Raw genomic sequence first — 13,397 nt, 5'->3', positions numbered from 1 at the left:
CTACATCCTGTGACGGGGTTAAACATCTATCCAGACATCAGATTGCTGCTATATCCTGTGACGGGGTTAACCATCTATCCAGACATCAGATTGCTGCTATATCCTGTGACGGGGTTAACCATCTATCCAGACATCAGATTGCTGCTATATCCTGTGACGGGGTTAACCATCTATCCAGACATCAGATTGCTGCTACATCCTGTGACGGGGTTAACCATCTATCCAGACATCAGATTGCTGCTATATCCTGTGACGGGGTTAACCATCTATCCAGACATCAGATTGCTGCTATATCCTGTGACGGGGTTAACCATCTATCCAGACATCAGATTGCTGCTATATCCTGTGACTGGGTTAACCATCTATCCAGACATCAGATTGCTGCTATATCCTGTGACGGGGTTAACCATCTATCCAGACATCAGATTGCTGCTATATCCTGTGACGGGGTTAACCATCTATCCAGACATCAGATTGCTGCTACATCCTGTGACGGGGTTAAACATCTATCCAGACATCAGATTGCTGCTACATCCTGTGACGGGGTTAACCATCTATCCAGACATCAGATTGCTGCTACATCCTGTGACGGGGTTAACCATCTATCCAGACATCAGATTGCTGCTATATCCTGTGACGGGGTTAACTGATGTTTTAAACATGTTTTCCAGGCGTTGTGAGATCTGACAGGTGTCTTCAAAGAGTGAGGGTCACGGGGTCGAAGGTCAGACGTTAGATTTCATAGGTAAGAGGTCAGAGCTAGCATGGCCTCGGCCACCTCACCTGTGCAGGGGGCAGTGTTGTTGCCGAGGTTACTGAGCCCTGACGGACAGGTGCAGGTGTATCGGCCAGGTGTGTTTGTGCACATGCCCAGAGTGCCACACACCGGGGGAACCCACACACACTCATCCTCATCTGCAGTGGACACACACACACACACATTGATGCTCTCTTTCTGGACTCACCTGCACAGTGTCCATTGTAAGTAACACTGAACCCAGGTTGACATTGGCAGTTGTAGCTCCCGATGGTGTTGAGGCAAATGGTGTTGCTGCCACAAACCGGTGGTTTCTCCAGGCACTCATTGAGGTCTGAAGAGAGAAGGAAATATGTGTTCAAAAAATTTGTTTTGCAACAAAAACACTTTTCTATTGGACAACTTCCTGAACAGAGGAAATAAGGAGATAGGAGCCAAAGCAATGTTTAATTCCCTTGACATGTAGCATTCACACACACACACACACACACACACACACACACACGCACACGCACACGCACACGCACACGCACACACTCAGACATTTGAATACTCACCCTTACACTCCCCAGTGAAAGGAGTAAACTTGAAAGTCGTTGTGGATCTGAACCCAGGTAGACAGTGACAGTAGAAGCTTCCATATGTGTTGGAACACGTAGCATTACTTCCACAGCGTGGGGTACTGTCCCACTCTTTACACTCATCTATATCATCACATTGTTGACTCTCATTGGCAATGAAGCCCAGGCCGCAATCTCTGGCCTCTATGTTCCCCAGTAGAGTGAAATGAAGACCTGTGAGGAGAGAGAAAGTGAGAGAGAGGCAGAGAGAGAGTGAGAGAGAGAGCGACACTGACAGACAGACAGACAGACAGACAGACAGACAGAGGGAGATTCAGACACAGACAGACAGACAGACGGAGGGAGGGAGGGAGATTCAGACACAGAGAGACAGACAGACAGACAGACAGACGGAGGGAGATTCAGACACAGACAGACAGACAGACAGACAGACAGACAGAGGGAGATTCAGACACAGACAGACAGACAGACAGACAGACAGACAGACAGAGGTAGGGAGATTCAGACAGACAGACAGAGGGAGGGAGATTCAGACACAGAGAGAGGAAGGGAGGGAGATTCAGACACAGAGAGAGGAAGGGAGGGAGATTCAGACACAGAGAGAGGAAGGGAGGGAGATTCAGACACAGAGAGAGAGAGAGCGAGAGGGTGGGAGGGTATTACTTAACCAAACAACTACCAAAGCCTTTGGGGCAAATTGTGCTCCACCCTCTGGGACTCCCAATCACGGCCAGTTGTGAAACAGCCTGGTCAAACCAGGGTGTCTGTAGTGACGCCTCTAGCACTGAGATGCAGTGCCTTAGACCGCTGATCCAGGGTCTGTAGTGACGCCTCTAGCACTGAGATGCAGTGCCTTAGACCGCTGTGATACAGCCTGGATCCTAACCAGGGTGTCTGTAGTGACGCCTCTAGCACTGAGATGCAGTGCCTTAGACCGCTGTGATACAGCCTGGATCCTGACCAGGGTGTCTGTAGTGACGCCTCTAGCACTGAGATGCAGTGCCTTAGACCGCTGTGCCACTAGCGAGCCCAATCAATAGTGGTGTGCTGTGATTTCAAGATAGATTCCTGTGTGGTTCTACGCCCTGAGCCATCTTTCTAGATAAAACTAGATAAAACAAGAAGCGTACAGCAGAGGTCGGCGCTCTCTGTCCAGCAGAACGCTTGCATAATAGACCAAGCAGATCAGGGCAGTTTGGGGTTTGAGAAGTCAATGAGAGAAGTTAAAAATGATTCAAAATGATTCATCATTATTTTTATTTCCCGACCGCTAGTCACGATTTCTAATCCTGTAAATGTGATCAGGGATTTCTATTGGAGGAGCAGTTTCAGCCTCCACACTGTACTGTCAGTTTCAGCCTTCACACTGTACTGTCAGTTTCAGCCTCCACACTGTACTGTCAGTTTCAGCCTCCACACTGTACTGTCAGTTTCTGCCTCCACACTGTACTGTCAGTTTCAGCCTCCACACTGTACTGTCAGTTTCAGCCTTCACACTGTACTGTCAGTTTCTGCCTCCACATTGTACTGTCAGTTTCTGCCTCCACATTGTACTGTCAGTTTCTGCCTCCACACTGTACTGTCAGTTTCAGCCTTCACACTGTACTGTCAGTTTCAGCCTCCACACTGTACTGTCATACTTTTGTATCAGATCAGACCAGTTTACTCTGATAGAAACATCAATACTTTTGTATCAGATCAGACCAGTTTACTCTGATAGAAACATCAATACTTTTGTATCAGGTCAGTTTTGTCAATAAAAGTGGATGGTTTTCAGAACCATCCAGAAACTTAAAATCTAGCTACAAATGCATCTACTTTTCAGGCTGCCTTTGTGGAGTATTGACCTTGGAACCAGAATGAATAGAATGGAAGTCCCCATTCCAAGTCAATGATGACATAATGGTGGGGACTGGCAGCATTATGAGTGTACCCATGCTAATGGGTGGACTGTCAGCATTATGAGTGTACCTATGCTAATGGTGGGGACTGGCAGCATTATGAGTGTACCCATGCTAATGGGTGGACTGTCAGCATTATGAGTGTACCCATGCTAATGGGTGGACTGGCAGCATTATGAGTGTACCCATGCTAATGGGTGGACTGGCAGCATTATGAGTGTACCCATGCTAATGGGTGGACTGGCAGCATTATGAGTGTACCCATGCTAATGGTGGGGACTGGCAGCATTATGAGTGTACCCATGCTAATGGGTGGACTGGCAGCATTATGAGTGTACCCATGCTAATGGTGGGGACTGGCAGCATTATGAGTGTACCCATGCTAATGGTGGGGACTGGCAGCATTATGAGTGTACCCATGCTAATGGGTGGACTGGCAGCATTATGAGTGTACCCATGCTAATGGGTGGACTGGCAGCATTATGAGTGTACCCATGCTAATGGGTGGACTGGCAGGATTTTGAGTGTACCCATGCTAATGGTGGGGACTGGCAGCATTATGAGTGTACCCATGCTAATGGGTGGACTGGCAGCATTATGAGTGTACCCATGCTAATGGTGGGGACTGGCAGCATTATGAGTGTACCCATGCTAATGGTGGAGACTGGCAGCATTATGGTGTACCCATGATGGTGGGGACTGGCAGCATTATGAGTGTACCCATGCTAATGGGTGGACTGGCAGCATTATGAGTGTACCCATGCTAATGGGTGGACTGGCAACATTATGAGTGTACCCATGCTAATGGGTGGACTGGCAACATTATGAGTGTACCCATGCTAATGGGTGGACTGGCAACGTATGAGTGTACCCATGCTAATGGTGGACTGGCAGCATTATGAGTGTACCCATGCCAATGGGTGGACTGGCAACATTATGAGTGTACCCATGCTAATGGGTGGACTGGCAACATTATGAGTGTACCCATGCTAATGGGTGGACAGCAGCATTATGAGTGTACCCATGCTAATGGGTGGACTGGCAACATTATGAGTGTACCCATGCTAATGGGTGGACTGGCAGCATTATGAGTGTACCCATGCTAATGGGTGGACTGGCAACATTATGAGTGTACCCATGCTAATGGGTGGACTGGCAGCATTATGAGTGTACCCATGCTAATGGGTGGACTGGCAGCATTATGAGTGTACCCATGCTAATGGGTGGACTGGCAACATTATATGAGTGTACCCATGCCTACTGTGGGTAGAATAAATGCAGGTTATGACAACGTAATAATCCCATGCGGAGCTGTTAAAAATAAACACATCCATTGGACCAGCACCGGAGCAAAAAAGGACTGGAAGTGAATGTTAGCAGTACAGAAAGTTTGCCATCAAAGTAAAAAATGTAACACAATCATAGTGAATTGCAACTAACTACCGGTTCTCACCAAACACATAGCGCTTATTTAAACGCTTTTCAAATGATCTACAGCCACTTTATTACTTGATGTCCTGATCGCTGGTACGTTTTCAATGATAATCTTGTAGAATCCAGCAATGGTGCTGTGGTCCAATTCATTTTTTATTTCATTTGAATGCTTCTTCATGTAATTATTACACTGTCTAAACTCAGGCCCATGCCTGGATTCAGAAAATACCGGTCAAACTAAAGGATTCTAATATCCCAGAACTCCTTGCGCCACTATTTAAGAATCTTGACCAGAATCCGCATTCAGAATGACTGGGAGTGAATGTTAGTAGTATAGAATAATAGTAGTAGTAGTAGTAGTAGTAGTGCTAGCAGGAGTAGTAGTAACAATTGCAGTAGTAGCAATAGTAATAATAGTAGTAGTAGTAGTATTGGTGGTAGTAGTAGTAGTAGTAGTAGTAGTAGTAGTAGTAGTAGTAGTAGTAGTAGTAGTAGTATCAGCAGTAGTAGTGGCAGTAGTAGTAGTAGTAGTAGTAGTAGTAGTAGTATCTGCTAAATGACTTAAATGTAATGTAATGTAGTATCAGCAGTAGTAGTGGCAGTAGTAGTAATAGTAGTAGTAGTAGTAGTATTGGTAGTAGTAGAGGAGTAGCAGTAGTTGTAGTAGGAGTATCAGCAGTAGTAGTGGCAGTAGTAGTAGTAGTAGTAGTAGTAGTAGTAGTAGTAGTAGTAGTAGTAGTAGTAGTATCAGCAGTAGCAGTAGTAGTAGTAGTAGTATCAGCAGTAATAGTAGTAGTAGCAGTAGTAGTAGTAGTAATAGTAGTAGGACGATGATGATGATGATGATAATGATTAATATAATGATTATTAGCGAGGCTGATGTATGTCAATGATAAGAGGAGCTGAGGTGCTGCATTCTTTCTGAAATCACACTGTCATTTATTTCCCACAAGGGGAAGCCTATCAACAAGCCTATGTGGGATTTAATATTCTTCTTCTCTCAGTGTTGTTCCAAATATGTTGGAGGGAAGTATTTAAGGTATACAACTAGACTCAACTGAAGTAGGAGAGAAGACATGAGAGAAGCCCAGATTGTGGTTAGACAGCAGGCCTCACACACAGAGGGTTTTTATGACACACACATACACATACACACGCACGCACACGCACGCACACACACGCACACACACACAAACACACACGATACGCACACACACGAACACACACACAAAGAGTCTTTATGAAGTGATATATCAACAAGGTCTCACAGTCTCACGTCAGAATTATGACGTTTATCCATGTTTCTCAAACTTCAAATTTCGAATTTGTTCCAAATGTAAAATGTCAAAGTGATTAAAGTCAAGTTTAGGCATTTACCTCCTTGAGTCGATGTCTGATTTAAACAAAATTCCCATCAAATATGTCTGTTTAGAACGATGTAATTGAATTAATTTAAGCCCTTTCGCATCTGTGTTGGAAGGTGGCAGAGCTACAGTGGTGTCTGTCAGACTCTGGCACATCCCGAAAATCACTCTTTAAACATCTGTAATATCTGAACGGTTTGACCTACAAACTACTAGCCTCTTCTCCATTTAGCTCTACGACCACCACAAGCGCCACGGGACTCGTCTGAAGGTAGTCCCAATACAAGTCCAAAAATAAATGTGCTCTTTCCAAGCATTTTTAAGCCTTGAGACAATTGAGACATGGACTGTGAATGTTTGCCACTCAGAGGGTGAATGGGAAAGACAATAGATTTAGGTGTCTTTGAGTGTGGTATGGTGGTAGGTGCCAGGCACTCTGATTTCTGTCAAAAACTGCAACGCTGCTGGGCTTTTCACACTCAACAGTTTTCCATGTGTATCAAGAATGATCCACCACCCAGAGGACATCCAGACAACTTGACACAACTGTGGGAAGCATTGGAGTCAACATGGGCCAGCACCCAAAGGACATCCAGACAACCAGACACAGCTGTGGGAAGCATTGGAGTCAACATGGGCCAGCATCCCTGTGGAACACTTTCGAAACGTTGAAGAGTCTTTGCCCCGATAAATTGAGGCCGTTCTGAGGGAAAGGGGCTGTATGGATGTAGTTTAGGGCCTAAAATAAAGGGTTGAATAGTGTCCTGATCTTTCTTATACCTCTCAGATAAAGGACAAACACTTCAGAACAAACGTCCTTTAGGTTTTTTGGGGGGTTATTTGTTGTTCCATGTACGAATCTATTATTCACTGCGTTTCTATTGGCTAATGGCATTAAGGCCACATTTCATTTCATCAAATCATTTCTGTATATGTTTTTAAATAAAGGGGTCCTAACAAATAGCTAAATCACCTTGGTATGACCATCTTAAAACAATTCCATGATGTTAGCTTAGTAGAACCCCCCCCTACTTGAAGGTAACAGTGCTCACTGTTGCCCCTAGTAACCGGTTTCCATGGTTTTTCCCGACGTCCTCAGACATGGATGGAAGTCGAATATTGACTTGTATCACAGGAGGTCTGGCTGGATATATAGACGACCTCCCTTCAACTATAGACACAGTGTTAGAGTTAATCTCTCTCTTTCTCCCTCCTTCTTCTCTCTCTCTCTCTTCTCTCTGTCTTCCTCTCTATGTGTCTCTCATTCTCTAGTTTTTTTGTCTGTCTGTCTGTCTGTCTGTCTGACTGTCTGTCTGTCTGTCTGTTTGTCTCTGTCTTTCCTTTTCCCCGTCTGTTTCCTTCTTGTCTCCTGATTTCTCTCTATCTTACTCTCTGCCGCTCATTCTCTCCCTCTCCTCTCTCTCTCAGTCTCTAGACTAAGAAGTAGACAGAGGAAGTAGCTAAATCTGTACTAGTTTCAGGTCTGGGTTCAAATATTATTTAAAATATTTCAGATCCTTCCATTTCTAGCCTGTCTGAAGTGCCATATGGGAAGGGTTTGTACTTTATCCACTGTTCTTTTGGTCCAGATTAACTATTTGCAATGATATTGAGTAGTATTTGAACCCAGCTCTGACTCATTCAGGGATTCTCCAGATAGCCCACGAGTGTCAATGGTGCCACTGTGATGCTTCCTGGAAACAGTGATATTCTGACAGTAATAAATAACAGAACATACCCTGAACAAAGTGCTACATCCATCACACAACATAGTAGCTAACATATATTAAGATATCATCTTAACCTGAACACATAAAACAACATAACAAAGTATAAGTATAGTATAATATAAAACATGCTGACCCCTGAGAACTGCCAATCTGTCTATACACACTAAAACTGTCTATACACACTAAAACTGTCTATATACACAGTAAAACAGTGTGTATACACACTACAACTATCTTCACACACTAAAACTGTCTATACACACTAAAACTGTCTATATACACAGTAAAACAGTGTGTATACACACTACAACTATCTTCACACACTAAAACTGTCTATACACACTAAAACTGTCTATATACACAGTAAAACAGTGTGTATACACACTACAACTATCTTTACACACTAAAACTGTCTATACACACTACAACTATCTTTACACACTAAAACTGTCTATATACACAGTAAAACAGTGTGTATACACACTAAAACTGTCTATACACACTAAAACTGTCTATACACACTAAAACTGTCTATACACACAGTAAAACAGTGTCTATACACACTACAACTATCTTTACACACTAAAACTGTCTATATACACAGTAAAACAGTGTGTATACACACTACAACTATCTTTACACACTAAAACTGTCTATATACACACTAAAACTGTCTATACACACTACAACTATCTTTACACACTAAAACTGTCTATATACACAGTAAAACAGTGTGTATACACACTAAAACTGTCTATACACACTAAAACTGTCTATACACACTAAAACTGTCTATATACACAGTAAAACAGTGTCTATACACACTACAACTATCTTTACACACTAAAACTGTCTATATACACAGTAAAACAGTGTGTATACACACTACAACTATCTTCACACACTAAAACTGTCTATACACACTAAAACTGTCTATATACACAGTAAAACAGTGTGTATACACACTACAACTATCTTTACACACTAAAACTGTCTATACACACTACAACTATCTTTACACACTAAAACTGTCTATATACACAGTAAAACAGTGTGTATACACACTAAAACTGTCTATACACACTAAAACTGTCTATACACACTAAAACTGTCTATACACACAGTAAAACAGTGTCTATACACACTACAACTATCTTTACACACTAAAACTGTCTATATACACAGTAAAACAGTGTGTATACACACTACAACTATCTTTACACACTAAAACTGTCTATATACACAGTAAAACAGTGTGTATACACACTACAACTATCTTTACACACTAAAACTGTCTATATACACAGTAAAACAGTGTGTATACACACTACAACTATCTTTACACACTAAAACTGTCTATACACACTACAACTATCTTTACACACTAAAACTGTCTATATACACAGTAAAACAGTGTGTATACACACTAAAACTGTCTATACACACTAAAACTGTCTATACACACTAAAACTGTCTATATACACAGTAAAACAGTGTCTATACACACTACAACTATCTTTACACACTAAAACTGTCTATATACACAGTAAAACAGTGTGTATACACACTACAACTATCTTTACACACTAAAACTGTCTATATACACAGTAAAACAGTGTCTATACACACTACAACTGTCTTTACACACTAAAACTGTCTATATACACAGTAAAACAGTGTCTATACACACTACAACTATCTTTACACTAAAACTGTCTATATACACAGTAAAACAGTGTGTATACACACTACAACTATCTTTACACACTAAAACTGTCTATATACACAGTAAAACAGTGTCTATACACACTACAACTATCTTTACACACTAAAACTGTCTATATACACAGTAAAACAGTGTCTATACACACTACAACTATCTTTACACACTAAAACTGTCTATATACACAGTAAAACAGTGTCTATACACACTACAACTATCTTTACACACTAAAACTGTCTATATACACAGTAAAACAGTGTCTATACACACTACAACTATCTTTACACACTAAAACTGTCTATATACACAGTAAAACAGTGTCTATACACACTACAACTATCTTTACACACTAAAACTGTCTATATACACAGTAAAACAGTGTCTATACACACTACAACTATCTTGACACACTAAAACTGTCTATATACACAGTAAAACAGTGTCTATACACACTACAACTGTCTATAATGTTGTTTATACATGTCTGAGAGGGTTGTATAACATGTTGTTTATACATGTCTGAGAGGGTTGTAACATGTTGTTTTTACATGTCTGAGAGGGTTGTATAACATGTTGTTTATACATGTCTGAGAGGGTTGTAACATGTTGTTTTTACATGTCTGAGAGGGTTGTAACATTCGCTCCACATCCATGGTTGGAATATTCAGTAGCCATTCAACAATAACTGACGATGAATTATGAAATACCACCTCTCTCTATTTGTTGCTCTCTCTCTCACACACACACACACACACACACACACACACACACACACCCAAACACAAGATAGTTAAGTTCCAAAGATATAGAAGGTTAGACTCACCCAGAACAAGTAGAAGAGTTCTGGACCCCATCTCAGAGACAGACTGGTATTATATCCACACCAGACAACTAGTAGGATCCTAATAAAATTAGTCCCACAAGAAGAATCAGTCTGAGATTAAATCTGTTTTACTGAATTCAGATTAAAGAAAATCCCAGTTTAACAAGGTTTTTATTCCGTATGATAAGTGGTGAGAACATGAACAGGAGAAAAACACAATGACATTTTCCCTCTCCTTTGGCGAGACAACTCTCTGTGTCGCCTCGTGGTTGGAAAAACTACTATTTTGTTCTCCGCTCTCCCTTTCTCTTTCTGTTAGAGCCCGCCCCTTTCTCTTTCTGTTAGAGCCCGCCCCTTTCTCTGTCTGTTAGAGCCCGCCCCTTTTTCTGTCTGTTAGAGCCCGCTCCTTTCTCTTTCTGTTAAAGCCCGCCCCTTTCTCTGTCTGTTAGAGCCCGCCCCTTTCTCCCTGGTTTACACTCCCCCTTATTTTTCACCCTTATCACTCTTTTGCTCCTTTCTGTTTCACTCTTATTTTCCAATTCAAATGGCTTTATTGGCATGGAAAACATATGTTAACATTGCCAAAGCAAGTGAAATAGATAATAAACAAAAACAATCAGATATGAACATGAAGCATTACACTCACAAAAGTTACAAAGTAATAAAGACATTTCAAATGTCATATTATGTCTATATACATTGTGCTGTAACGATGTGCAAATAGTTGAAGTACAAAAGAGAAAATAAATAAATATAAATATAGGTTGTATTTACAATGGTGTTTGTTCTTCACTGGTTGCGCTTTTCTTGTGGCAACAGGTCAAAATCTTGCTGCTGTGATGCACACTGGGATTTCACCCAGTAGATATGGGAGTTTATCAAACTTAGATTTGTTTTCAAATTCCATGTGGGTCTGTTTAAGCTGAGGGAAGTATGTGTTTCTAATATGGTCATACATTTGGCAGGAGGTTAGGAAGTGCAGCTCAGTTTCCACCTCATTTTGTGGGCAGTAGCCTGTCTTCTCACGGCAGCCTTCTCAACAGCAAGGCTATGCTCACTGAGTCTCTACAGAGGCAAAGATTTCCTTCATTTTGAGTCAGTCACAGTGGTCAGGTATTCAGCCACTGTGTACTCTCTGTTTAAGTCCAAATAGCATTCCAGTTTGCTCTGTTTTTTGGTTAATTCATTCTTTTTATTGTGTTAAGTAGTTACACTACGTGACCAAAAGTGTGTGGACACCTGCTTGTCGAACATCTCATTTCATTCCAAAATCATGAGCATTAATATGAAGTTGGTTGTAACGGTTTTCTTTAGGTGAAGTAGAGGCGGACCAAAATGCAGCGTGGTTGTTATTCATTGTACTTTAATAAAGAAACTGTACACGAATAAACTAACAAAACAACAAACGTGCAAAAACCTAAAACAGTCCTATCTGGTGCAAAACACAGAGACAGGAACAATCACCCACAAACACACAGTGAAACCCAGGCTACCTAAATATGGTTCCCAATCAGAGACAATGACTAACACCTGCCTCTGATTGAGAACTATATCAGGCCAGACATAGAAATAGACAAACAAGACATCCAACATAGAATGCCCACTCAGATCACACCCTGACCAACCAAAACATAGAAACATACAAAGCAAACTATGGTCAGGGTGTGACATTGGTTCCCCTTTGCTGATATAACTGCCTCCACTGTTCTGGGAAGGCTTTCCACTAGATGTTGGAACATTGCTGAGGGGACTTGCTTCCATTCAGCCACAAGAGTATTAGTGAGGTTGGGCACTGATGTTGGGCGATTAGGCGTTCCAATTCATCCCAAAAGTGTTCGATCTGGTTGAGGTCAGAGCTCTGTGCGGGCCAGTCAAGTTCTTCCACACTGATCGACGAACCATTTCTGTATGGACCTCACTTTGTGCATGGGGGCATTGTCATGCTGAAACAGGAAAGGGCCTTCCCCAAATTGTTGCCACAAAGTTGGAAGCACAGAATTGTCTAGAATGACATTGTATGCTGTAGTGTTAAGATTTACGTTCACTGGAACTAAGACCCATGATAAACAGCCCCAGACAATTATTCCTCCTTCACCAAACTTTACAGTTGGAATTATGCATTGGGGAGGTTGCGTTCTCCTGGCATCCGCAAAACCCAGATTAGTCCGTCGGACGGCCAAATGGTGATGGGTGATTCAACACCCAAGAGAAAGCATTTCCACTGCTCCAGAGTCCAATGACGGCAAGCTTCACACCACTGCAGCCAATGCTTGGCATTGCACATGGTGATCTTACGCTTGTGTGCAGCTGCTCGGCCATAGAAACTAATTTCATATTGTGCTGATGTTACATTTACATTTACATTTAAGTCATTTAGCAGACGCTCTTATCCAGAGCGACTTACAAATTGGTGCTTTCACCTTATGACATCCAGTGGAACAGCCACTTTACAATAGTGCATCTAAGTCTTTTAAGGGGGGGGGGAGAAGGATTACTTGATCCTATCCTAGGTATTCCTTAAAGAGGTGGGGTTTCAGGTGTCTCCGGAAGGTGGTGATTGACTCCGCTGTCCTGGTGTCGTGAGGGAGTTTGTTCCACCATTGGGGGGCCAGAGCAGCGAACAGTTTTGACTGGGCTGAGCGGGAACTGTACTTCCTCAGTGGTAGGGAGGTGAGCAGGCCAGAGGTGGATGAACACAGTGCCCTTGTTTGGGTGTAGGGCCTGATCAGAGCCTGGAGGTATTGAGGTGCCGTTCCCCTCACAGCTCCGTAGGCAAGCACCATGGTCTTGTAGCGGATGCGAGCTTCAACTGGAAGCCAGTGGAGAGAGCGGAGGAGCGGGGTGACGTGAGAGAACTTGGGAAGGTTGAACACCAGACGGGCTGCGGCGTTCTGGATGAGTTGTAGGGGTTTAATGGCACAGGCAGGGAGCCCAGCCAACAGCGAGTTGCAGTAATCCAGACGGGAGATGACAAGTGCCTGGATTAGGACCTGCGCCGCTTCCTGTGTGAGGCAGGGTCGTACTCTGCGGATGTTGTAGAGCATGAACCTACAGGAACGGGCCGCCTTGATGTTAGTTGAGAAC

General features: G+C 42.6%; 2 protein-coding genes across 2 annotated transcripts in view; both read right to left on the bottom strand.

Moving 5' to 3' along the window:
* The window catches only part of LOC135560329 (adhesion G protein-coupled receptor E5-like), a 114,477-nt gene that overhangs the window by 6,315 nt on the left and 94,765 nt on the right, over window positions 1-13,397 (bottom strand). The gene's annotated exons all lie outside the window — the stretch shown is intronic.
* The window catches only part of LOC115126646 (adhesion G protein-coupled receptor E2-like), a 33,765-nt gene continuing 21,107 nt past the window's right edge, over window positions 740-13,397 (bottom strand). The window contains exons 2-4 of the mRNA XM_065002141.1: window positions 1,315-1,551; window positions 966-1,091; window positions 740-915 (exon numbers count right to left, since the gene is read on the bottom strand). Of these exons, the coding sequence (XP_064858213.1) occupies window positions 740-915; window positions 966-1,091; window positions 1,315-1,551 (539 nt within the window). The remainder of the gene's footprint in view (window positions 916-965; window positions 1,092-1,314; window positions 1,552-13,397) is intronic.

This window comes from Oncorhynchus nerka, linkage group LG15 (assembly GCF_034236695.1).
Source record: "Oncorhynchus nerka isolate Pitt River linkage group LG15, Oner_Uvic_2.0, whole genome shotgun sequence".
In the NCBI taxonomy this organism is placed as follows: Eukaryota; Metazoa; Chordata; class Actinopteri; order Salmoniformes; family Salmonidae; genus Oncorhynchus; species Oncorhynchus nerka.
The sequence above is the reverse complement of the archived record's forward strand: the minus strand, read 5'-3'. Positions and strand labels throughout refer to the sequence as shown.